This window comes from Nothoprocta perdicaria, unplaced genomic scaffold (genome assembly GCF_003342845.1).
Source record: "Nothoprocta perdicaria isolate Ctin4 unplaced genomic scaffold, notPer1 scaffold_353, whole genome shotgun sequence".
In the NCBI taxonomy this organism is placed as follows: domain Eukaryota; kingdom Metazoa; phylum Chordata; class Aves; order Tinamiformes; family Tinamidae; genus Nothoprocta; species Nothoprocta perdicaria.
In genome coordinates this window covers 37,284-61,973 of record NW_020455592.1, presented here as the reverse complement: position 1 = coordinate 61,973, position 24,690 = coordinate 37,284, and the positions used below count along the sequence as shown (strand labels likewise).

The following is a 24,690-nucleotide window of genomic DNA, read 5'->3' as shown; positions in this document are numbered from 1 at the left end:
GTATTTGTCTCAGAAAAATGTCATGTAATTGAATCTCCCCTCTTTAAAGAGTGTGTGCGTTTGGACCTTACAGTGGTCTGCCAATTTAAATTTAGGGCCTCAGTTGTGCAGTCCTGAAATATGTTTGTGTGGATTTATAAGATTACTTTTTGCTGGGTTTTCTTTATTTGTTTTGTGAAGAGACTGCTATATTGAAGCATACCTTTTGGGAGGTCTTTAAGGAAAAAATCTTTAGGATGTTTTTTGACTTTTTTTCAAATAGATTTATATTTATGTTCCTTTGTGCTCAAGTAGAATAATGAGATGCATTGGGTGACCACCACCAGAACAGCCTTGATTTGAGAAAATGCTCCTGAAGTAACCATTGAGCTTTCTGTTTTGACATGTTACTCCTTTTCTAGGGGTATAAAAATAGCCCGTGGCAGTATTGTTGAGTCATGCTAACTGGACTTTTGTGCAAGAATTTTGTACACTTTCCCTTCTTGCTATCTTTCTGAATATAACAACGTTTTTGGCTACATGAAGGTACTTTCTGCATTGTTGGAGCTGGCATGTTATGCTGAGAGAATTTTCCTTCCAGCATAGTTTATCTAAACTGCCAACTCTAGAACAGTGTGTGGATCCAACAGCTGAGAATGTTTGATTCCATACTCTTTCCCCTCTCTTGGGAAAGGACTCCTCAATATCTTAAACATTTATACAGAAAGAGGACGTTAAACCAGTGAGTTAGATATTTTCATAGTAACATCAAAATCCTTTTTAGGTTCAAAAAGCTGAAGAAAGGTTCTTGTCATGTTTTCCTTTCTTCATCTCCATCTCAGGCAGCCTTTTGCCCATTGGCTTCCAAGTTCAGCACTTCTTTCTTGAGCCATGCTGTCCATGAAGCTTTCAAGTCTTTATGAGAAAAGAATCCTCAGCTTTATGCTGTTACTGCTTCAAAATACACCTCAGATAAAGTCTAAGCCATTGTTTGTAATGTAAGTTAACATGATTTGTCATATAGAAACACAATGACATTCTGCTTATTCAATCACACTGGGAAAATAAATACAAGAAATTTGTTTGACCTCTGACTCAGAAATGAATTTAAACATCTGAGATAAACATAAAATGAAACATACACATTTTAAGAATTAATAAGTCATTCCTAAATTTTCTGGTTGTTTATCTCTCACTATTGATTAGCCTCTGATTAACAGAGGATTTTTTGTTAATTCACAGCAAAGGTATCAAAGTAACTAGCATTGCCTTTAACACAGTAATTCAGTGGTAACAGTGAGTTAGATTTTGTTATGGGACCTGTGATTAGTGACAGATAAAGTGTTTTCATTTGCTTGAAAATCTGGGATGTTTCAGTTAACATGGAAACATATAACTGAAGGTTTCAACCAGAGAATGAGAAAAGCTCAGTCGTGGTGCCTGCTGAGACAGAAAAGACTTTCCTAAGTGTGTTATCACAAGGTGATCGTAGAAATATAGTTAGTGAAATTTTAACGTAAGTGCCAAACTTCCATACATAATGAATTATTTCTGTCATACAGACATATTTACTGTATGACTGCGTTCATACAGTAGCACTTTGCTATTTAGAGCAATCTGCACAAGTGATAAGTACAACAAATATTTGTAAAACTCAGGGAAAAGGATTAAAAGTAAAATTTATACAACCTGTTTTCCAAAGAATCTTTAAGCAAACAGAAGACCAAGACCTCTCTGAGAGCAAGAATACTTTGAGGGAAAAATTTAATGCTATTAATTTCACTAATGTGAAATCTGCATAAGTAGAACCATGCAAACAACTGCAGTCCAGGGAAAAGGAGAAACCAACGGGGAGACAGAGGTGGTTCTATACTAATTGTCTTACTGGTTCTTGTTGCCAAAAATATTTTAGAAAAGATGTTTTACTGCTTTATTTTCCGTGTACAGATTAGAACATCTTGTGGTCTAAACTGAATATCAGATCTAAGTCTGTCTGAAGTATTTGAGACACTAAGAAAGCTATTGGTATCATTACGGAATTTTTCAGTTGTGGACTGTCAGGACATTTGAGTTATCCGGAGCTGAATCACGTTGTTGGGGTCCGAGGCAGGACTGCACATGTGCCTCATGCTCAGTTTCTGTTGCCTAAGATTTTACCGGCCTGTCCCTTCCTGTGAGCAGGCTGTTCACTCTGTAACACACAATGATAGCATGAGGTATGTTTTTAATGCCTTTGTATAAGCTTGCTTTCTACTGCAGATGTACCAGAGGTGCATCGCTTAGCAGGGTTGTGTGCTGCAGTACTACTAAACGTTTTCCCACTGGATTTAGTCCAGTCTGGGATCGCAACTGTCATGAGAATGCAACAAATCACTTTGAGAAATATCCCAGTTTGCCCCTATTGGTCAGTGCAGTGTTTATGTACAGCCTGAAACAGACTCTGTGATAGAGGATAGGGTGTTCTTGAACTCTGTTAATAAGATGTGCTTACAAAAATTTGAGAGCTCTGCTTCTTTTTATGTAGCATGCTAAACCACAGAACTACTGTTTGCTAGTTTGAACAACTCCTGATTTGAACCTCATTGGAAAAAAGCCAGGAAAGCAACTGGAGTCAGTTCAGAAACAGACGTTCTTGATTCTTACAGTAACTTTCTTTAAAACAAACAAACAAAACAAACAATTTTCAGAAATGCACATGATTTTTTGAAAGAGTATTTTAGGTCTTCACAGTCATTTCTTGAGACTCATTATCCATGTGAAGAAAACGCTGTCAGTAGCAAACCACAAGGCATAAAACAAATGCCCTAAATCTACAAATCTTTGCTCGTTTTTAATCTTATTTCAACAAATTAATGTACATCATTGTTTACTTCTTATCTGGCCACTTTCTTATCTTAAAGCAGTAAGATACCTAAAAATGTATAGCCTTGCAAAGAGATATATTTAGAAGCTTTCCAATGTAGTTCATGGCAGAGCTGCCATACAAAAGAAGCCTCCTATTGTTTAGGTTACTCTGGACATGATGGAGTAGTGCTTTTGTCTGTTACTGATGCCCAGATTAAAAAAATGCAGCATTTAATACAAACCAGATAGAAAAGTGACTTGGATGACAGAAGCTCTGTGAGATAAGAATATAAGCATGCTGGTGGTAATATCTCAACCTCTTCTGTAGGAGCTTTTGAGGGGGAGAGCGGGGAGAGTAAAATGTGCATGCGTAGCCTCATCTACTGCTTTGTCATTAATAGCTAAAACTGGATGTCATGATTTCCCCTTCCTTAAAATGACATTTCAGTTTAGTGCAGAACAATGCTATTTTTGAAGGCCCGGATTGATCGACTGGGCCCTGCTGACTGTTATGTGTGAATTATGGCAGTTTCTGAGCTTATTAATCAGGGGGATGGTTTAAAAAACCAACAGGCAGCAAACTACAAAATGAAGATATAATGGATGAGATTTACAGAAAGTAAATATTGTGAAAAGTGTGCAGAAATAGAATGAGAGCTGTTGCTGAGAAACATCTTGCAAAACTATCCAGCTAGATGCTGAGCACAAAAAGATAGTGTGTGAAAATAGAAGAAATAATAATGGGATGGAGAGAATCCCATCCCATTAGATGTTTAGAATGTTTCTAAAACGTTGCAGTGTGAACGCCGCAAGAGAGCCTGCTTGATTTTAGTTAACTTCAGTTGGGTGTGTAGCAGTAAAGCTATTTCCTAAATATGTAAACATAACTTTAAAAAAAAAAAAAGGGGGGGGGGCAGGACTATTTTTGTGTATACGCTGAGGGAGTGACAATATTAAGTGTTTATCAAATTGCCTTATGCTCAAATATAGGAACCTATTAATACTAGTTACAGAAAACTGGAGAAATTGTTGGTTCTTTGAAGTGTAAGCCAAATGACGCGACTGCTGTGAATGCATATTTTCTTTCTGAGGTGTGACTAGTTGTTATGAACATGATGAGTAAACTCTTAAAACAAGCATCATTTCCCAGTTTAATGGTGAAGATGGCCAAAATCTTGCTTATTTCATTTGTTTTCTCCTGTTTGACTTTTGGTAGTTTTGATGTTTGGAAATAGATGTTTAAGCATATTTGCAAATGACAGCTGCATTGGAAGATATTAATCACTGAATGAGTCATCCATTGACCTGTATTAAATAATAGCAGTGTGATAGAGCTAAAGATGACCTGAGTTTAGGGAAAATGGAATATGGAAATGGAAAATGTTTTAATCTGTCCAAAATCTGTTGTAGGTTAAAACCACCTGCATTCTAGTTCTCAGAAGTGTCTGGTTACTTTAAAAAACAAAACCAAAAAAACTCACCACACACATGCCAGAAAATTGGGACCTGTAATGTTATTAATAAAACAGAGAGCAATTGACTAGTTCAAATAAAAATATGAAGGAAATTTCTATAGGCTGATCACAACTTCAGTTGCTTGGGGCAGTCCCTTCTTTCAATTTCAGAACAGTGGAGAGAGACAAAAATTCCTTGATGTATCTTAGAATAAATGTATCCAGGTCTGAAATTATCCATTGCAAAAAATTGTGAAATATGCACTCCAGTAGCAGGTGACACACAGTCCTTCCCCTCTCCCCCCAGCAGAAATGAAGAAGCAAGATGATGTCAGAATTGGAGTGAAATTGCTGCCTTACTTTGGAACAAAAAGAATACGGTAAGCAACTCCACAGGTATGTGCTGTGGTGATGTTTTTTTTGTTGTTTTGTTTTGTTTTTAGCTACACACAAAGCTATTCAGAAGGCCATGGAGCCTAGGTTAAAGGACAGGTTTCCACGTTCAAAATTGGCCTCTATGGCTGGATCCCAGTGTCCAAAAGGCTGAATGAAATGCATGCTTTCCCGCTTTCCCACACTAGCTGCGCTGAATGCCTAGGATCTTCAATTTACCCACTATATGGAGAAGTAATCCTGAAATAATAAACATGCATGTTTTTGTGTCCAGCTTTTGCAGTTCAGTGATGAAGTTGTGTTCAGTAATTATAATACTGCTATTAGAAAAGTACTCGATGAGAGAAGTACATGACCTGTATGTTGAAAATGCTGCTTGTGCCTAACTGTTCTGCATTTTGCTTGTCTGTTAATTTGCTTCAGTCACATATCTGAAAAAAAAGGTTGTTGGCTTCACTGTCAGTTTTAGGCTCACAATGGCCCTTGCTAAGATTGTTGGTTTTGGCTCTGGCAGTCTGCTTTGGGAGTCAACTTTATACAAGAATGTTGAGAACTCTCTTCTCCTCTGACTTAGAAAGCAGGGCTTCCATCATTAGTCCGTAAACAATCACAGTTTAAAATAGCACTTTCCCATTAGAAACTGCTTCATGTTACTTATCACTAAAACTTATTTTTAATGCTCTAAAATGCCCTCTGCCCTTCCTTTTTCTTCTGATTCTTATATGGTTAGGAAACTAATGGAGCACAAGGGAATTTTGTTAAATCTCTTTCTCTTTACATTCTTGTCATCTTCAGTTCTCCAGTTTAGCTAGTTGCAAATAGCCGTTCTGATTCAGAGGAGTTTCAACATAAGCATTTACTTTTACTATCTTATATTTGTCTCAAACTACATTTTTGACTAAAATTTCTAATAATCCGTGTCAGTTGACTTACGAGTCATTGAAATAACTTGTGCAAAAGCTGTATGGTCAGGCTTACTTAAATAGGAAATTTTTCTTTACTTTTTGTTTGTTTGTTTTCCCACTTTTTGAAAAGTATTCCTAAAACTTTGTGGGAAAGCTGAGTCACAAATTTTAGGGTTAGCACTGTGAACGTTTTCTGATGAAAGTGTCCCAATTTGTTATTGCATAGCCTTAAAATTATGTGATTCATGTGTCAAATGGTCAGTTTAGATCACAGTTTTATAGGCAAGTTCTCTCTAGATGTCTAAAGATGGGCCACTGTATGTACTAGATTATGTAAACAGAAGTGATATTAAAGAGATATCAAGAGATTCATCAGCACATTCAGTTCATTACCTTTTAAACGCAGAAGACTGACTGTAACTGGAGGCAGAAGTATTTACTGAATCACCAGTTTTCAAAATAAATGTGGTGGGTTTGTACTCTAACGTTGGCAGGCAGTATTTTATTTAAGAGTTTAAATAATATTAAGAATTAATGTTATTTTTTGTATGTGTCAGAAGCAGTGCTTTGAAAGAAAAATCCGTGTGCCTTTAAAGCAATAATCCCACCTCACTCATGGAAGTGTGTGTGGGTAGTGGTAAGGGTCTTTTAATTTCTCCGTTTGGTGGAAAACCAGAAGTTTATCTTCCAGGACAGTTCTGCAGGAGCACAACGAAAGAACTTTCTCTCTCTGCTCTTTGACCCTCCTGGACTTTGATTATAGTAAAAGATGTTCTTGCCCCATGCACAATAGGTAGCAAACTGATGGCTTTCCCTGTAAGATGCACAGTAAAACTTTATAGCTTCTTCATACCTTAATTTCCTGGAGAGTGTAGGGAAATCCTCCAAAAGCTTGTAGGCTCAAATTCAGTATTTTGCGCTCCTTGAAGTCTGGAAGGACTGTAAGGATTTAAGAAGAGGGGGGAGGGTGTGTGTGTCATATTTGGCAGAACATTGAGGGAGTGTTCGATGGACTGAAAGTGAAGCTAATAATTGCAAAAATGGTTATCACTGGGAGAAAAAGGGCAAAATATTTTACCTGTCAACTTCAGAGTCATGCTTGGGCCACAGAATTGCACACATATGAAATAGGTGATCTTTGTCCCGGAGAAACTAAATATTCTCAAAATTAAAGCCTCTTACCTCTAAAGCTCCATCCTCTCTGCTGTTCTTATACTTGGAGTGTTGTCTTCTGCTCTGTTTTGCAGGTTTTGCTGGATTTGGTTTCTCTAAATATCAAACTATTTGTATATAGCTCTTCTTGCTTTTTTTATGCTGCTTCAGAATATTTTATGCTGAATGTTCTGTAGCTTCGCTAATGTTTTATTTTGTTGTTTGTTTGTTCTAACATAGCTTAGTTGAAAGATTCTACTGAATTGTAAGTGCACAATCCTTAATTGTTGTGCAGACCAAGTACTGGAATTCACAATTTCCTTTCAGGTTGTGACTGTTGTAACACTAGAGATAATTTTCCAGAAGAGCATATAGAATCCTACTTTTCTAGAGCAAAGAATTCTTACAGAACAAAGAATTCTTACAGAACCTGATCAGAAAAGTAAAATACAACAGACTGATTCCAAGCCTGGAAACAAGTTCAATCACAGTGATTGTAACTGCTCTGATGAAAGAGGTCTCTTGCTAAAGAGGAGATGGGGAAGAGAGTGGCTGTCACAGCATTTCTGTGCTTTGGTTGCATAAGGGGTTAAACTATGAAGCAGCAGTGACATGTAAAGGATGAAAGGGAGTGCACAGAGAGAACATTACTCTTTATTTTGTGACCTGTCTCTTTCTCAGTGTAAAACTTCCTGGCTGTACTGCAATTAATATGATCATTAGGGAAATATCCAATGAAGTATAACCTGACTGCAGGACTGCGAGCATTAGAAAGGGCTTTCTGGCATGTCAGGCTTGGCATTAACTAAGCAGGAATAATAATTGTATGCACAGTAAGATTTCAAAGACTTCAAAAACAAACAAAGAAAAGAAAGCCCTAATAACAGCGGAGATGAGGGAATGAGTCCCATGTTAGGTGATGGCAACTGGTTATGATCCACGCCCTCTTCATCTTCCTGGAGAAAGATCTGTTTTCCTCCAGGCAAAATTTAACCTACGCCCTTTAGACCAAATAGGCAGTACAGTAATCCGTGTGATGCATGTGGCATTTGGCTAAAGGTGAACCCAAGTCTGGCCTGATTTGCTGTTCCAGTCATAAAGGGTTCTCAACTTTGTTTTTCTTTCCTTGGAATCTAAATCATATTTTTGTAATACAGAGACCACCCATGTCTTGCTAATAGTGGTGGTGGTGGTTTTTTTTGTTTTTTTGTTTTTTTTTTTTTTCCCCATAATTGTTTTCTTTCCATATAAGCAGCGTTTTAAGGCTGGGGGAGGGGGACAAGAGGGGGCAGAAAGTAAGTGGTGAATCTTTAGGAAAGCAGTTGTCTGTCCAGCTTGAATACTTACAGCTTGGTAGACATCTTAAACATCTCCTCTGACGTCTTGAGTTCATAGTGTGTATCTATCTCAAAAGAAGTGGAGAAATAGACGTCCGTGACCTTCTTAGGATGAAGTGTGCTGCAAGCTAACAGTTATCTTGAACAGAATTCATTTTCAGAAACCCTTTCTTGCACACGTGTCAGTTTCTGGGCGCTTGGGTACAAATACATGAGCAGAATTATCAAGTCCATCTCATTGCAGAATTTCCATGTGGAACAGAAATATTGAATCAGCCTGCATGTTTCAACTGCAGCTGTGAGGAAAGACAATAACTTTCCAAAATATGGAAAGTCTTTGGGTACAGTGAAAACAGCAGCAAAATATGTCTTTGTGGGTTCCTCTTCCTGCTTTTCAGCAGTTAAAGTCTAGCTGTGACATCGTCTGGTTCTTCATACCCTCTCCCCTCCCCAGTTGTGCTATAGGTTTATTCGGATGAGAACTCGTTCACAATCCAAGAAGTTCATGCTAAACAGTAATCTTATTTGTATTGCTCTTCCTTAAAATCACATAAGAAAACAGACTGTCACCTTTGCTCTGCTCTGTATTCCCTAAGTTGTGATTTAGTGTAATTGCCATCAGTTAGATGTTGCCAGCAAATAAGTGCTTTGTGGTCAGTAGCACACAGCCCCATCACTGCATTGTATAGAAGATGTCATTGGAAGGAGCTTCTCAGTCAACCTAACATTGACTTCTACAATGGAATGTGTAAAAAGGAATTTGAGGGAGAAAATTTCAGCATTTAGCATGCAGATGTGGAAAAACGTGTGTTTCAATTTAAAATGTGTTAATTTTCATTGCTCCTTGTATTTGATCTGCAGAGTCCATCTCTAGAAATCTTTCATATACCCTTTTGGGACTTTTTTTCATGAACAAGCAAGAAGTTCAGTGATAGTGGAGATCACTGTTGTGAAGTGAACCAATGCAAGTGTACTGTGAAGTTTCAGTCTTAAGAGCAGAAAATAAAAAGCAGCTAAATGAATAAAGATGGAACAGCATACAGAAGGAATAAAGATAGAATGTACATGTCTGCAAGAGCTGCCCCCCCGTTAGTATTTACTAACACAAATTTTGCTTAAGAACAAGATTTTTAACAGTAGCTCACAGCAACTTATAATGTGGTAGCTCTTTGCTGTTCCATTTGGATGTTATAGGTATCTTGTGTTTGGCAAGACTGTGCTTTAAAGTGTAGTAAGAAGAACTTTTAAGGCGGCCTGATATGAAAGGAAGGCCAGCACCTGAGACTGGTTTTGCCATAAGAAGAAAGCAATATCAGAGTTTCATTGTTTTTTGAAGAAATGCCAAGTTTATGCAGGTTTTGAAGTACCACATGCAAAATCTTGAGGCACTGTTTCAATTGCAGTTTTGATATATCAATGATAAAATAAAGACTGAGTCCCTAAATCTGCAAATGCAGATATACAGCATTCTTTTTTTTTTTGTAGTTTCAGTGTCATGTATAATAAAGAAAAGTTTCAATGCAGATTTGTTACTGATATGCATTACTTTGAGGCCTTCTGTTAAAGCTTAAACTAAAGAGCATAAGCAGCACTTGACTCCAATTCTGATTTTTTTTTTTTTTTTCTTCCTTCAACATACTCTATTATTTTTCCCTGATCATCTTTGATCTTCATTTCTTTCCTGTGCTGACTGGCAGGTGGCTCCTACTACTTATGAGTAATGGGGAATTAGTGTTGGGGAAAGTGAACCCTCTAGGATTTGGAAGAAACTAAGTCAAAAACCGTTAATGCTGTTTGTATTGAAACAGTTTCTGCAGTGGGTTCTGCTGTTTTTCCAAAGGAAGCGACAAAATTTTACATTTGTGCAGTGTGCACAGGCTTTGGGCTATACCATATCTTTCTGGAGAATGCTGTTCTCGAAGGCATAGAAATTATGAGGGCAGCACTATTTTAGGGCTCATTACTAAAGCAAAACCACAAGCATATATTTCATAGTTCACAGAAAGGTTTTTTCCTATGTCAAGGCTCCATTGCCAAAATTCCATCCCAAGTGAGTTTTTACATTCCAGTGATAATCTCCTTGAAATTAAGTTTTCTGATTTACATTTATATATTTACATTTGTAACAATAATATTCAAGTATAGCTGACATATATAATATGAAATGGAAAATGTCATTTAAATAAATTTTGCATATTGGGATTCTACTGTATTGCAAACAAATGTTGGGAAGTAATGCAGGATTATTCTTGTAGTGCAAGTCATTTGGCAAATTAGAAAATTTGTAATGTGAAGAACTAAAGGAATTAACTGAGACAATTAATGGTCTATTATGAATAATTAATAGAGTTAGAAGCAAGTCTTGGAAGGACTTTTTCAGTTGCTTGGGAGTTGAAAAAAAATCCAATTTAAAACAAACCCAGAAAAAATTCCTAGTAATCTGGCAGATTTTGTGATAAAAATTCTCTTGTGATGGAAGAGAGGAATGCATATGAAAGCTGAAAAATGTTTCCTTTTCATAAGATGCTAAACTAAGTTTATTCCCTATAACTTTATATATAAAAAAAATAGGGTTTTTATGGCTGAATGAAATCTTCCAAAGTTCAGTAATAAATTGCAAAACACACAAAAGGTTTGCAAAAGAGTTTAATAAATAATGAGGTTCTGTGTGTACTGTATAAACTATAAATACACCATGCAGTCCTTTATAACTTAAAATAATTTACAGGCTGAGGTAGGGGAATAGGAGGATGTCGTTGTGGGTTTGGCTTCAGGGTCTGCCCGGCTTCCTGCTGAGCACACACACGCAGGCTGTGTCGATGCGGATGAAGCGCCAGGCCGCTTGCTTGCCCTCCATCGTCAGCGCTTTCACAAAGGTGTGTGTTGTGGTGCAGTAGGAGTTCCAGTGCTTGGCATCGATCCCTCGGCACCCGCTAGACACTGGTTTAGCCTCCCTACACTTGGTCTCAAAAAAGTACTGCTTAAAAACATTGTTGTTAATGTTGACCTCTCCCAAAACTGTCACCTCTTTGCCTTTGATATCAGTGGCTGTGGTTTTGTCCCCGACCCACATGCTGACGCTGTCACATACTGAGAACTCCCCTCGGTGCAGGACAGGATGTGCCGTCCTCTTGATCCGGGAAGTCCTGTTGAGAGAGTCGGCATTGCCAAGAAATTCTGTGTGCTCTCCTTGCTCTGACACGGGTGGGGGCTGCGTGCTGAACAGGACTCGAGGGGATCGGAAGCGCCTCTTCTTGAACAGCTTTGGGTCCACAGTGATATTTACAGCTTCTCTCCTATCTACCGTCCAAGTAGAATGCCTGTGGGATGGCTGTGGAGCTGTCTTGGGAATGTGCTGTCTGTTAGTCCGGTGGGGATTGGATGGGGAGGGTTCTGTAGGATACCCTGGAGGTGCATTGTCTGCTGACTTTGGAGCTGCCTGTGTGCCGATCAAAAAAGCTATAATCAGAGTGTAGTACAGCATGGACATTACGCTATGCACCTAGAACAAAAGAAAAACATAGTTTTACTGTAAGCCATGCTGGCACAAACAGATGTTGCTAACAATAATTTTGTGAGATACCCAGATCATACAGATCTCATCAGGTATTCATGTGGGTGCCAGATGTTCCTCCAGAAGAGCTCATTTGAACAGAATAAATGTTCTTAATAGAGTGAGAACATTAGAGAATAATAGCTAGATTATTATTAATTCCTTTGGTATTTGTTATTAGAACACTGTTTATGAAGCACTTGTTTGGTGTTATTAATGTGGAGACCATATGGCGACAGCATGTTCCCAGGAATAAAATCTCACAATTTTTGCAGCAACCTTTTTTGGCCAGGGCTGCTGCGTTTCTGGTGTCTTGGCTGCAAATACTATGAGTTTGGAGCGATCTCATGACCAAATTTACCTTCAGGGATGCTCTTGGGGCTAGGATAAGGGCCACCAAGCTGGCACTTTTGGAAGAGAAGAATCCCAGTGAATCCTGCCGATCCTGATGGCCACACTTACCTGCCATGTGGACAGGCCTCTGCGCTAGCACTCTGGCTGGCGCAGGAGCCTCCAGCAACCTCCATCTATCCCACATGCTCTTTAAGGAAGCACCACATGGCTGATTGGGGGCAGATAAAAATATGCAGGCTCCTTCCCAGAAGAGCTCTGGCATCGTGTGTCACAAGGGCAGATGGGATTTTTCCGAGTTCAGGCTGCCTATTAGGACAAATATGTGTATTACACAGGAGCACCATGGGTTACAGATTACTTCTGGGTTGACATCGTAGGTATAGCATATATAAAACCATTGTGGCCATAGTACTGGGAATTACGTTTATGGAAATAGTCCCTTTTCAGAGTTCCATGATCAAGAAGTTCCACAAATGTCACTGTATAGCAGATCCAAGGCATATGCTCGCCTGCCTTTGGTCTGGAGAACATGAACATCTGCTTGGGTGTGGAAAAACGTTAGACAAAATTTTAAAACATCTCTCAGAACAATATGTCAGAAATCCAGCAGCAGTAATACCTTGTTAGGTAACCACTGTATGTTGACTAATTCAGCCACATGTTAGGTAACAAATCAGCAGCAGGCATCCTGGGAATAAGAGACATTCAAAAAATGCTCTGAAATTGCAGTTAAGGGCAGACATTACATTTCCTCTGTGGAGAATTTATAAGCAGAGACAGGGTATAAACAGAACAGAAACTGTCAAGTCGGGCTCCTCCCCGTCTCAGTTGCGTTGTTTTGCCTGACATGTCTCAGCTGGCCCTGAATTTCGCCGTGTCCGGCCAGCAGCAGCCAGCCGCACAGAGACTGGACAAACAGGGTTTTGGAAAAGAGGAACTGGGCTCCGCAGTTCCACTGTGATTTCCCAGCATGTCTCAAAATTGTTTTCTGGGAGAGGGTCAGTTACTGCATGAAGCTCTGCCTTTCTCTTCAGCTTTCTGAAACTAGAATCCAAAGCAGTACTAAAGCACTCACCAGGGCTTTGGCTTTGCTAGAACATAGTCTCATATAAAGTGCAGAACCCAAAGTTGTCCCATAGGATCTTGTGTGAACACAGTTATCTTAAGAGCTGAAATGAAATAAACAGCTGTGTTTTTGCAGGGCTGGGTGAGCATTTAAGAAATGAGCAGATGGTGCCAAATAGAGGGAGTGACTGAAGAGGGTAAGGATGCTACAGTCCCTGAAGCAAGGGGAGTAAAAGGCCAAAAGACACGTTAACAAGTTCTCCATACTTGCTGGAGTGGAAGAATTGTGGTTGAGAGTTGCTGCTTTCTCACATGCTGCTTTTGTTTGAGCAGCCATCATCATCTGTATAAGGAAGCAGAGCTGAGTGTAGCACAATAACTTGGCTACACACAATCAATGAGTAACTCAGTCTTTTACAACAAAATTAAAATCAGATGGTTCATTACATCTCTAAAGAGTTAGCTTATTTTCCAGCAGAAATGTTATTGGAAAAAGTTTTCAGAACTAAATCCAGGCACAATTTAGATATGCTCATAGCAGCCTCAGCATATTGTATTTACACATAAACCCTTCATTTATACTTCCTTCTATAGGAAAAAAAACATGCTAATGCTAGTAAGGGACTGTTTTCTGAATTTTTTGCTATGAAAAATTCACTGCTCTACAATGCAACTGCCTTTATCGTCATTCTCTGAGCTGCTTATGTTGCATATCCTAAGATATTGCTTTGAAACTATTAACACAAAAATCAGAAATTTCTCACTTTTTTATGTTTGTTTTTTGTTTTTAGCTTTGTGTTTCCTCTCCTTGTGGTGAAGTATTCTGCAGTCAGGGTGGCCCAAACACAGAGAAAACGTGTTTGTGATAGCTGGTAGTTTTCCTGAAGTTAGGTATTTTGAAAGTTGAATCTTTTCATCAATTAGGAAATTAGTGGAAAATAGAATTTAACAGATTCAAAGTGGCCTAGCCTTGATGACAGTAAAAACAAACAAACAAAACCCTTTAACATATGAAAAAGGGTAGGCCTTTGAGAACAGCGGACTGTCTGCTGACAAATACGCAAACACTTCACCGGTTGTTTTGAGGAGTTTTTTCGAAGGGATGCAACTCTTTGGTGGTGCTTTTTGAAAGTGCTTGTCATGCTGCTAAAACAGTTACTTTTTAACTTGAAGGGGGACTACTCTGCTCCTCACTTATGTGTTTATATATTGTTATGTCTTATTACTTTATTTGAAGTGTTTAAGTATTTAACACTTCTTCTAGTATGGTTGCTCAGGCTACTGTGTCATAACGATATTGCAGGATTTCGGTCTGTTCTGAGAACAGTGTTTCTGTCGCGCTTACCTCTGAGAATACTGTGTACAGAAGTGCTCCGCCAACGGGGTCCTCACTCCGTGCGGGTGCCGCGCTGCGGCTGGCAGCACCGAGCCATCGGGCCGGCTTGCTCGCCCAGTGGAGTCTGCGACTTGTTTGCGTCGGGCTGCAAGTAAAACTTTTTATTTCAGTAATTAGCCAGCAACTGAAGTGTCTTCCTCACCTTCCTCCATTTGATGGCAGGAGTTCAGGGACAAATTCACTTGACTGACTTTCTGAGCTCTACCTTTCTCACTGTAGCGGCATAGTTGTCTAAACTGCAATTCTCGCAGCCTTTTACAGGCAGCATCTTCGTAAGGCAGAGAGCTGCCCTAGCAGACCTTGGTTAACCATCTGCCATCCCTTATGCTCAGTGCAGTGAAGCAATACTGCCTTCTGTCACTGTCTGTGGTCAGTTTATACACTAAAGACAAGAACTAGGGTTTAGATATCTCACCATCTTCGTCAGGGGAGCAAGTTGGGCAAAAAGTTAAGTGTAATTTGTGTGCCAGAAAATGCAGCTGTTGTAAAGCCAAGTCCCTCTTACTGGATTGTCCACATGGGTCTGAACAGCACTACTAACAGCCCCATATCCTCCTTCTGTCACAGTATTTCAAATGGTGCACTCTCATTGCACCTTCTCTGCAAAGTATATGAACTCATGAAAGTGATGGAAATAGTACATATTTTTATTTTAAATATTTGTCTTAGATATTTAGGTAGTTGATCTGTTGCCTTTAATAAGGGGAATAAGGGCTGTGTAAGGTAGTTCTATACTGCAAAGGCTACTGCTGAATTCAGTATGGAGGTTCAAGTACTGGACTAAGCAGCCCAGAATGGTGATTCCTAACTGGAGTTGGAAGGGACCCCTGCAGATTGTCTGGTCTAGGCGCCCTGCTCAAGCACAGGCAGCTACAGCAGATTGCACAGGACCGTGTCCAATTGAATTTTAAATATTTCCAAGGATGGAGATTCCACAGTCTTTCTGGGCAGCCAGAAGAAAATGCTGTTAACATTAAAAACCTAAGGAATGTTCAGATATTTAAAAAACAGATTCATTTTACACATTTTCACCTTTTCTGTCTTTGGGAGCGCTGACTAGCAGTAAATATGGCCACTAGCTATGGCTCTGTTACTAACATCCCAAAATAAAGCCACCTAACTAAAAAACTGATTTTTTTCATGTCCTTTTTCAAGCATTGCAGGGCATAAGAGTTTAGGTGTTAAACACTCATTATATTGCTTTGTGCACCACCTCTATGATGATTTGTTTCTCTTTGTGGATCATGGCGCATGTTATGCTGTGCCTACGTTTTGAGTATTTCAGAGTTCAGCTAGTTATAATAGTCTAAATGTATCAGAAGGGTTGAAGAAAATTCTAAAAACAAAAGATTTTGCAAGAATGTGTTATTAAAATAATAACCCTTTCAATGTACTCTGTCATTTTAGTAGCAGTAATGATAGAGCTGTAATAGGCAGGCCACTGCCAAAAAAATCCAACATCTTTTCCAACTGTTCTACCACCCTAGGAAAACAGTGCCTCAATTTCAACTGGCTGGTTATTTAACCAAAAAAAAAAAAAAAAAAAAAAAAAAAAAAAAGTTTATTTTCATCAGATTTTCTTTTTTTCCTTTTTTTTTTCTTTATTTTTTTCTTATTTTTTTTGGTTAATGTTCTTTTGCTGTCATCTTCCCGGATTCCCAATTGTGGCAAAATCCAGTAAATGATGCAGTGCTATTCAAATGATGCTGAAGACAGTGTCTATATTTCCTTTGTACCTACCATTGCCAGGCATGAATACTGTATTCTACAACTAATTCTTTCTTCACAATCCGCATGACTCAAAATTGCAATCTTGGAAAATTAAAACCTTATATTTTTATTTCTGACCCTCTGCACATATAGAGGAAGTGGCACATTATAAATATATAAAATCTTACTTGAATATGAATGTCTTGTAGTAATTTGCAGTAAAATGCAGCATTTACCTACCTGTTTAAGGGTTGTCTAAAAAGCACTGGAATTGAAACATAAAAAATTTCTGTCCTCTTCTCTTTGCTAATCTTTTTTTTTAATAGTTGTCTTATCCTGTAGGACTGGAGTATGAGTGTAAAGAAAAAGTATATTACCCAAAGTAGTACTTTAAATTTAGTGGATTTACTAATTTACCTGGTTCTGGTAAGAATTTAAGTACTTAAATGCCAAATCTCTGTATAGATGTTCCAAATAACTCTTGATTCCCTCTCACTCCGCAATGTAGCTCTTGATTCCAGTGTAGATCAGTTTAAATTCATGGTGTAGTACAATTAGCAGCTGGGTTATAACGCATGTAAATATATACCTGAGAGTTTTGTAAATTCCAGATTTTACAGCTCTCTATGAAAACTGCTGTTGAATTTTGACAGGTCTATTTTCGTAAGAAATACAGAATGTATCTCTCTCAAACTTGCCATCACCAGTAAAGTATCATAACAATGGGGAGAAAAAAAATGCTATACTATGTTGAAGTGGTTCCATTTCATGACTATCACTCATCTGTCAAGAAGTGCAGCGTGGAGTTTGGCTTCCAGGACATTGCCCACTTTTTTGCCCACTTTACACATGGAGCACGTGTATTGCACTAGGACTGCAGGGACCAGAGACTCTCTAGCCAGTAAATTGCCATTTGCTTTCTGATGTTATTTGCAATGATGAATGATATGCTGCTTATGTGGCAAACATGACTATAGAAGTCAGCAAAATGAATGTCTAATTAATGTACAATTAGTATGGAATTCAAGCTTTCCTTCAAAGGAGTGAGTTAAAAGTTGCCGTAAAAGCTGAGTGTCAAGTGATGTATTAGTTTTATCTCACTAATTCTGGCAGTAAGAGAGCAATGGGAGTGGTTCTTGGTGCTTAAGTTGCTCATAAAGAGAAGGTGGCTGCTGGCATGTAAACACCACAGGAACGTTTGGACAGGAACATGAATGAAAATTGAGCAATAGCAATTTGGGCAAAAAAATTCTAAGTCCTGGGGAGGCCTTGAAGGGAATCCTTAACCCATTATGACTAAGAGCAGTGTCAGAGGCACAGCTTTTCAAGTTTCTCTTGATCTTGATGAATAGGAAAATGAGAATTTCTAATGGACTCATGATTTCATTCCTCTGTTATATCTACAGTGACTCATTCTTGAAATAAGAGCTTCATGTATGTGGCAGAGCTAGTTGTAAGCTTCCTGGGTCTCATACACTTTCATTAGTTCCAGATGCCTCTGGTGCTAAAATGTGCCTTTGAGTGTTTCAAGGGAGATCAACAGACTGAGGAAACTGCTGATCTGCAGCAATGATTGTGTGTCCTATCACTGTGATGATGATGATCATCCCAATATGTGCAACGCACACGGATCTGTCTGCTAGGTATCTGATTTGGATTTAGCCTAGGCAATGATCACTTGTGCTATCACGCTTCATAGCACGTGGTTCTTCTGTCCCTTTTGGATAGTTAAACAAAAATTGCACTATGAATCTAGACCTGCAAGGTAGAGAACCACCAAATCAGAAGCTGATAAGGGGTTTGGGTTTGGAAAACAGTTGTTAGAGTTTAATTTACACTTAGTGGGGGTCTAAGTAATGGTAATGACTTAGGTGCAGTAGCCTAGTTTTATCATCCCCGATCTCCTGAACCAGAATGTAAATATTTCAATTGCTGGTACCTCTGCAGAGAAGCAGCCTTTAGATGACACTATCACTGTGCCCATCTGCCCAGGCCCCACTGTGCTTTTGAGGATGTGTTCCCAGCAACACCAAGTTCTCTTAAAACCTCAGCTTTATCAGTACTAAAACCTCAGCTGTCAGTAATGGAGCAGCAGAGTATGGGTTCCTTTGTTCTCTGCTCATGCTTTGGCCCAAAAAGGAAAACAACACAACTGTCTGCCACCAATGCTAGCTTCATTGGCAATACATTCTCTGGGAGTGTTAGGGACCAAATGAAGCCCAGTTGTGGGAGAGATCTAACCTGTGGGAATAGGTACAGGAATTTTGCACTAGGAATGTGCAGCTCCTGAGAAGATTCTTGCACAGGACAACTTGCTGAGCTCAACTTTAAAAGGCTCACTTTCTATCTAGTGAATTCTAAAACACTATGGAAGCAAATTCTTTTTCTGGCACCATGGTACTCTAATATGCAGAATATGCTCATGGGAATTAATCAACAGTCATCAAAAGCATGGTTTTGTTTGGATAACTACATGATTTTAAGGGCTATTCTGTTAACAATTTGCAGTATGATGCAGCTGTTGTGACAGACAGGTTCTTCCTACATCGATTTACATACACACAGCAGCCCTGACAGAAGAGAAAGTTTTATCATATTTAAGATAGCAAAAACAAACCAACTTGCACTAAATAAATGATGGTAAATAATTGTCACTATGAGGCTAAACAGGTCTTTGAAATATAATGAAGGAAAATGGATTAACGGTGACTTATCAAACTATTGAGAAATCTCAAAATAAATGACAGAAAAACCCTGAAAAGATCATATGATTATGAATTTCATGAAATCAATGGTCTCAGAAACAAAATTACATGATGTAGAAGTAAAAACTCTGGCTAGAAATAAGTTATCTGAACATACAGTTGTATAAATCTGGATTGTCATATCAGCATCCATAAATCCTGAAATTAATGACTGACCAGTGGTGATTAGCTTGGAGCTTTTGATATGGACTTCAAATGGTATATGCATTTTACAGGACTCCAGGGTTTCATAAATCCTAATTTACTGGCACAAAGTAGTGACTGATGATCTTGGGCACTCACTGACAGGAAAGTTACTGCAGCATAAATGAGATAAATCCATCCACCATATAGAAAGTTGCATGGATTTGAAATCTATGGAGAAGGATGCCTTCATCCCACCCAACTCGAAGCTATCGTGCAAGGTTGCTACGCGTTCCTCACCAAATAGAGGAAGAGCAGTCATCTTCTAGTTGGCGCGCAAAGCAACAATGCCAAACAAACTGCATGGGTACACGCTTCCTCTACAGCTTGCCCAAACGGTTCTTGAACTGGTTTTGTGATGGAAAGCTATGGAAATGACATATAGCTAGATGCCTGTCTTGCTTTGTCCTCATGTCTCCAAGAGGTCTCCAGGACCAGAAATAGAAATGAAGCCGAGAGAGTTAAAATTACGTTTTACACCACATGAAAGAAACAAATTTCAGATTGGCTTTTATAAAATAACCAAAACCGTAACAGAATTTGTCTCAGAAGAGAGTAATTGGAGTATATTGTTGCTAGCCCCACTTACAGTCAAGAGGACTCAAGGCAGAAAAATACAATAGCTTTAAGGACCAGTACGTGGGGCAGTAAGCTTGCCCATGTAGCAATCTTATTCCAGGTGTTCAGAGGGGAATGAAAATCCTGTTTCTTAGCCAAACCTTGATTACTAAGAACCAACTGAATCCTAACAGTGATACTAGTATTTTACCTTTATTCAAGCTCGTGATTTTCTTTTTTTTTAATTCTTTTTCATTTTTACTACTGTGCAATGAAATTTAAAGCAAACAAGGTTTTTGAAATTAAACATGTTTTGTAGTGTATTAGACCATAAAATGTGGTTACTCAAGAAATGATGGAAGAAACAAAAATAAGCTGAAATGTCATAATCGCATTCCCAAAGACAAATTCCATCATCTATAATGTGTCTCTAAATCTCAAATTTGCAAAATAGCATCTTTTAGGTACAAATAATGTCTAGAAATTATAGCTGTGATCTTCAGGACTTGTAATAATTAATGCCCATGTGTTTCAAGCTTTCAGTTTCATTTTTTTGCATGAAAAGAATGCCACAAAGACTTATTAGTAGAATAAGAATCCTGAAAATACATAAAGGAAATTGAGGTGTGTCTATGTTTGACAAGTTAAAAATCCAAGTCAAAAGTTCAAAGATTTCTGAGGTAAGGAAGAAGTATTGTCCATACAAAAACACTTTTTTTTTTTTTTTTTAATTTCCCTGGGCAGTTTTTTCCACCCAAAGATGTTAAGTCATTCTGAATGCACTTTGTCAAGTGGGCCTCACCATGGCCTTATGGTCTATCAGTAGAAATTGCTTTTGTAACAAGTGAAGAATCAAAGGAATAATGCAAAAATTGCCTGACAATATGGAAATGGTGACAAGAAAACTCAAATGAAGCTTCAGAAATTGACTTCCTAATTTTCTTTGTGGATGTGATGCATAATGACCTCAAACCAGTCATACGAAATCCTTTGAGGCCAGAGAAGTCAGCCCAAGTTCTGCACTGCACAACCCCCCAACACCCTGAGGTAAGCCAGGCAGCTGCTGTGTTAAAAAAAAAAAAAAAAAAAAAAAAAAACAGTAAAGAAAGATGTTTTCCATCAGGAAAGATGATTTGAATGGAGTCTCTATTTTAGCTGCATCTTGTGAGCTCCTGGGCCTAGACCCAGTGAGCAGTGGGTGAGTAGGAGTTTTCTCTTTCTGTATTATGTCAGAGTTTGAGGAGATGCAGCTGCTGTGAATGCTTCAAAACGGGAGACTTTTCTCCCACCCTCAAGCATTTAAAAGAAATGTGAAAAGGGGCTTTGCTGGATGTGGCAGCTTTTTGGGTCCTGGGCCCTTTTGACCACTGTGCAATATCCTTACCCTCCACAAAGCATGAACAGCAATAACAATTAATGTAATATTTCAAGAAGGGAGATATAGAATGCAAGATGTCATCCTGTACTGGATGCTAAGTGTCCTCCCTTGTTGGCAGTCCCCTTGCTTCTGTCCCTGAAATACCTGTGACTCTGAATTATTTTGCTAGTGTTTCGGGGGAGTTTATCTCTTCAGTTCCACTGTCATAGAATAATTGTGTACAGGAGGACAACTAAACAGAAAAGCATTTGTAAAGAAAACATCTATTCCTTTTTCATGCTGTTGACACTCTTATATAAGAAAGTCTCTTAAGGAAACAGCAAAGTAGAAAACAGTTCCAGTTTAAAAGAAGTTCAGGCCTCAGCAACCTCTGCCTAAGAACAGGAGACAGAGAGTTGGACTAACCTATCAGCTCTAGCAATTTCTATAAATCTGTAGTTGGCAACACACTCTTGCTTGAAACATTTCTGGCATTTTTATGTGTTCATTTTGTTGTTTCCTGTCATCATCTGATCAATGTGATTTTTGCTGCAGTCAAAAGAATATCCCGGGAAAGATCCTACTCTTTCCATTTAACTGCACACTTGCATGGTACAACCACTTTTCCACAGGTCTGTCAGACCGTACTCTAAGTCTGAATAACTGTGAATGCCTAAATTATAAAGAAGTGCTAATGCCTGATCTTGTTGAAGAGCTTTACTGTGTTCACAGTTCAGCCGCTCGTGCCGTTTTTTGTCTTTCCTGCTAGGCAGAGCCTGAAATGCAGTAATTCTCATAAAAGCAGGGCAAGAGTAGAAGACTGATGTTACTCTGATTATGCTATATTATTTTTCTCAAGGTTTTTTTATTGTATTAGATATGAGATTCTTTCCATTTCCAGTTGAAGAACTGCATTTTCTCCTGCCTTAAAATGCTGAGCCAAATTGCACCAATTTTATGAAAATAATGTAGTGGAAATGTAGGAAAAGATTATTATTTTTCACACAGTATTTTAAATTTAAGAAGCAAATCCACATTTTTTTTTCTCATTTCCCTTTAACACTTTAAATTCCTGTGACATTCAAGGATCAACAAAGGTCTCATCTGTAGCTGATTCCCACAGATGTCAACTAATCCCTTGGCTTTGTAGTTTGCTTGAAATAGTATTTGTTTCTTCATGTCAGGCCTTTGAGAATGCTTAGTAGAGTTAGGATTACAGTTTCTAGAGAATTCTATTTAATTCTATTTTTACTATCATTACCTTTCTAAACTGTTCCCCATAATTGCCACCTTTTCCGTGCTTTGACACTTAATGGGAAGCCAGAGGCGTGATGGGTTTTGTCTGTCTAGATTCCCCGTGCCTTCAACTGAACTTGTTTAACTTCATCATTAAATTAATTTATCGTAAGAATTTCATGACAGTGATTACCTTTGATCAATACATAAATGCTTATTTGCTGTGGTTTACCTATTAAGGAAAGGGGGCAGGGGGAGAAAGAACCATGTTCGCTTAAGAACAGTGTTCTACAACTACACTTTTTTTCCTTCAGTTAACTTGATTCATAAATTCAGCAATTCTTTAGAGATTAGAGATATCGCTCACGTGCAGTTTCTGTGGTATTTTCTAGCTGAGGAAGTGACTAGATTTATTTAGTAAAATAACTCTAGATAGTAGATGATACTCTTACTTATTATTTACTAAGAATTAATTCTTAATTTATGGTTGTTTGCTCAAGCTGGAAACAAATCCTGAACAGAAAGCAGCAGGAAAGGAGTCATTTCTCCCGCAAAGCAGTGACCGCAAAGCGGAGCCTGAGCTCTTCTCTTGCTATTTGTATCCATCAGACTTGCAGTTGTAAAACAGTTCATAGATTACAGTTTGCTTTCCTTCTTTCAGAGGGTGCTTTGGGGTGACTAAAATTTTGAGTTTATAACATGAGTTTGGAAGTGATCACGTAGCAGTTGAGGAAGCCAAGTATTTTCTTCTTATGAGAAAGAAGAAAGCTGATTAATCAGCTGAGTCATCCTGCTCTACTTCAGTTGGTATGAATGGCATTCCCTGAGGATGAGCCTACACAGCAGGAAAAGCTTCACTGTAATCCAGACTAAGTGACTGAGTTTGATCAAGCTTCAAAATCTCACCGATGGCTTTTATAGAAAATACTAACTAGCGATGTTCTTAGTCATGCGGTTAAATGCTCCCAGAAAATGCATACTGCTCTTCATAATAATGTGAAGATTTTCACTATGGGTCTGTCAAAACAGAACTTTATTCTGATTTTACAGATTTACACTCGATTAATGTAGCCTGTCCTCTCCCCCATTCTCCTTTCTGAACAATGCGGCCTTGTTTCTAGGACAGCAATAATTTGCAGAGCCTTTAGGAATTAGAATGTCAAAATGCAGCAGGTTTTAAAAAACTTGTAGAAACACACTGACACCAGCCTACCCAACCTCCTGCAGGTATTACTGTCACCAGCACAACTCCCACCCGAACGAGAGAGATGGGATATTTTGCAAGTCAGTAGCTTTTTCATTTGTTATTGAAAAATAACAGAGTAATTAATCCCAAAAGGATATTTCAAAAGGATTTTGTTTCTTCTGTCTAGCAAAAAAAAAATGCTCAGAATATTTCTTTCATAAGAACTGAATGTAGGATATATCATTTTGTTATAGAAGTTTTTCTAATGGAAAATAGCAGTGGCTGCTAAATACTTGTCTGCTTGTCTAGTTCCTGCTGTGTTCCTGGTTGTGTGCTGTGATGAACATTATCATCCGAACATCTGTAGATGAATCATCTTTTTTTCCAGCCCACATGGTTGCACAATTTTACTACGTGCTTTGATGTTGAATATTTGAAGATATTTGAAGCTATTTCATCACATTTGTAATATTGAAAATTCCAAGCACATTTATCGCCGTAATACTGCGTCACAGTTAATATATTCATAATCATATTATTAGCCTATAAAATATGACACAATATTCATCATTAGTTACCCACCCTATAGTGATAAAAGTTGCAACATAGATGTCTGGATTTGAATCATATATTTGGAGTTAAACTATTTACTCATGTGCATACAGGGTACGGTGTAGCATAGACAGAGTAAGCAATTTTTTTTTTTTTTTTTAATACGTTGGCACAAGGTGATAATTTTATCACATCCCTATAAGGCTCCATCCAACACAACCCCCAGAAATGTAAGGGTCTTCCTTTTCCCCTTTGATTTTGTGGTTCGTTGAATGATGGCCTTGTTAAGAAAAATAAAGCTAAAGGAAATAGGAGAAATAAGTTAAAGAGTTTTGTCAGAACTCTTCTCAAGAATTCATTGCTGTTTCCTGAGCTTTCCAACAGTTTCCTAGGTTTTGTGCCCTACCACAAGTCTATGCCGTATTACTTCTGTAGGAGGTAATTTGGAGTTTCCAAGTATGACTTTTGGGAAAGATAGAAAGGGATATGAGCTCTCACTCACTGGACCTTTTACTAACAGTCACTAAACACAAAAGTTTTGCTCAGAATTTACAATACTAATTTTCAATTCTGGTTTTCCATAACATAACCTAAAAGTCAATTCTTTAATAGCGTAATTATATTTCCACTTTTCAGTGTTTTCTCTTCAATGGGTCCTAGGATTGCATGCAGCTAATCAAAGTGTGCACCATATAAGGCCATTATATGTTG

The 24,690-nt window shown here is 38.3% G+C and overlaps 1 protein-coding gene and 1 long non-coding RNA gene across 3 annotated transcripts in view; one reads left to right on the top strand and one right to left on the bottom strand.

Moving 5' to 3' along the window:
- The first annotated feature begins 4,595 nt into the window (after positions 1-4,595).
- Positions 4,596-24,690, top strand: part of LOC112951504 — a 53,537-nt gene continuing 33,442 nt past the window's right edge. The window contains exon 1 of the long non-coding RNA XR_003250228.1: positions 4,596-4,657. This is a non-coding gene — a long non-coding RNA (uncharacterized LOC112951504). The remainder of the gene's footprint in view (positions 4,658-24,690) is intronic.
- On the bottom strand, positions 10,720-14,426 carry NGF (nerve growth factor). Of its 2 annotated transcripts, none has more exons than XM_026044209.1 (2): positions 14,382-14,426; positions 10,720-11,566 (listed from the first exon to the last, which is right to left on the bottom strand). In XM_026044209.1, exon 2 carries the CDS (start codon positions 11,552-11,554, stop codon positions 10,835-10,837), a length of 720 nt encoding a protein of 239 aa, XP_025899994.1. In that variant the 5' UTR covers positions 11,555-11,566; positions 14,382-14,426; the 3' UTR covers positions 10,720-10,834. The 2 variants fall into 2 exon arrangements, with proteins under 2 accessions (XP_025899994.1, XP_025899993.1); XM_026044208.1 differs by lacking the exon at positions 14,382-14,426 and adding an exon at positions 13,047-13,081.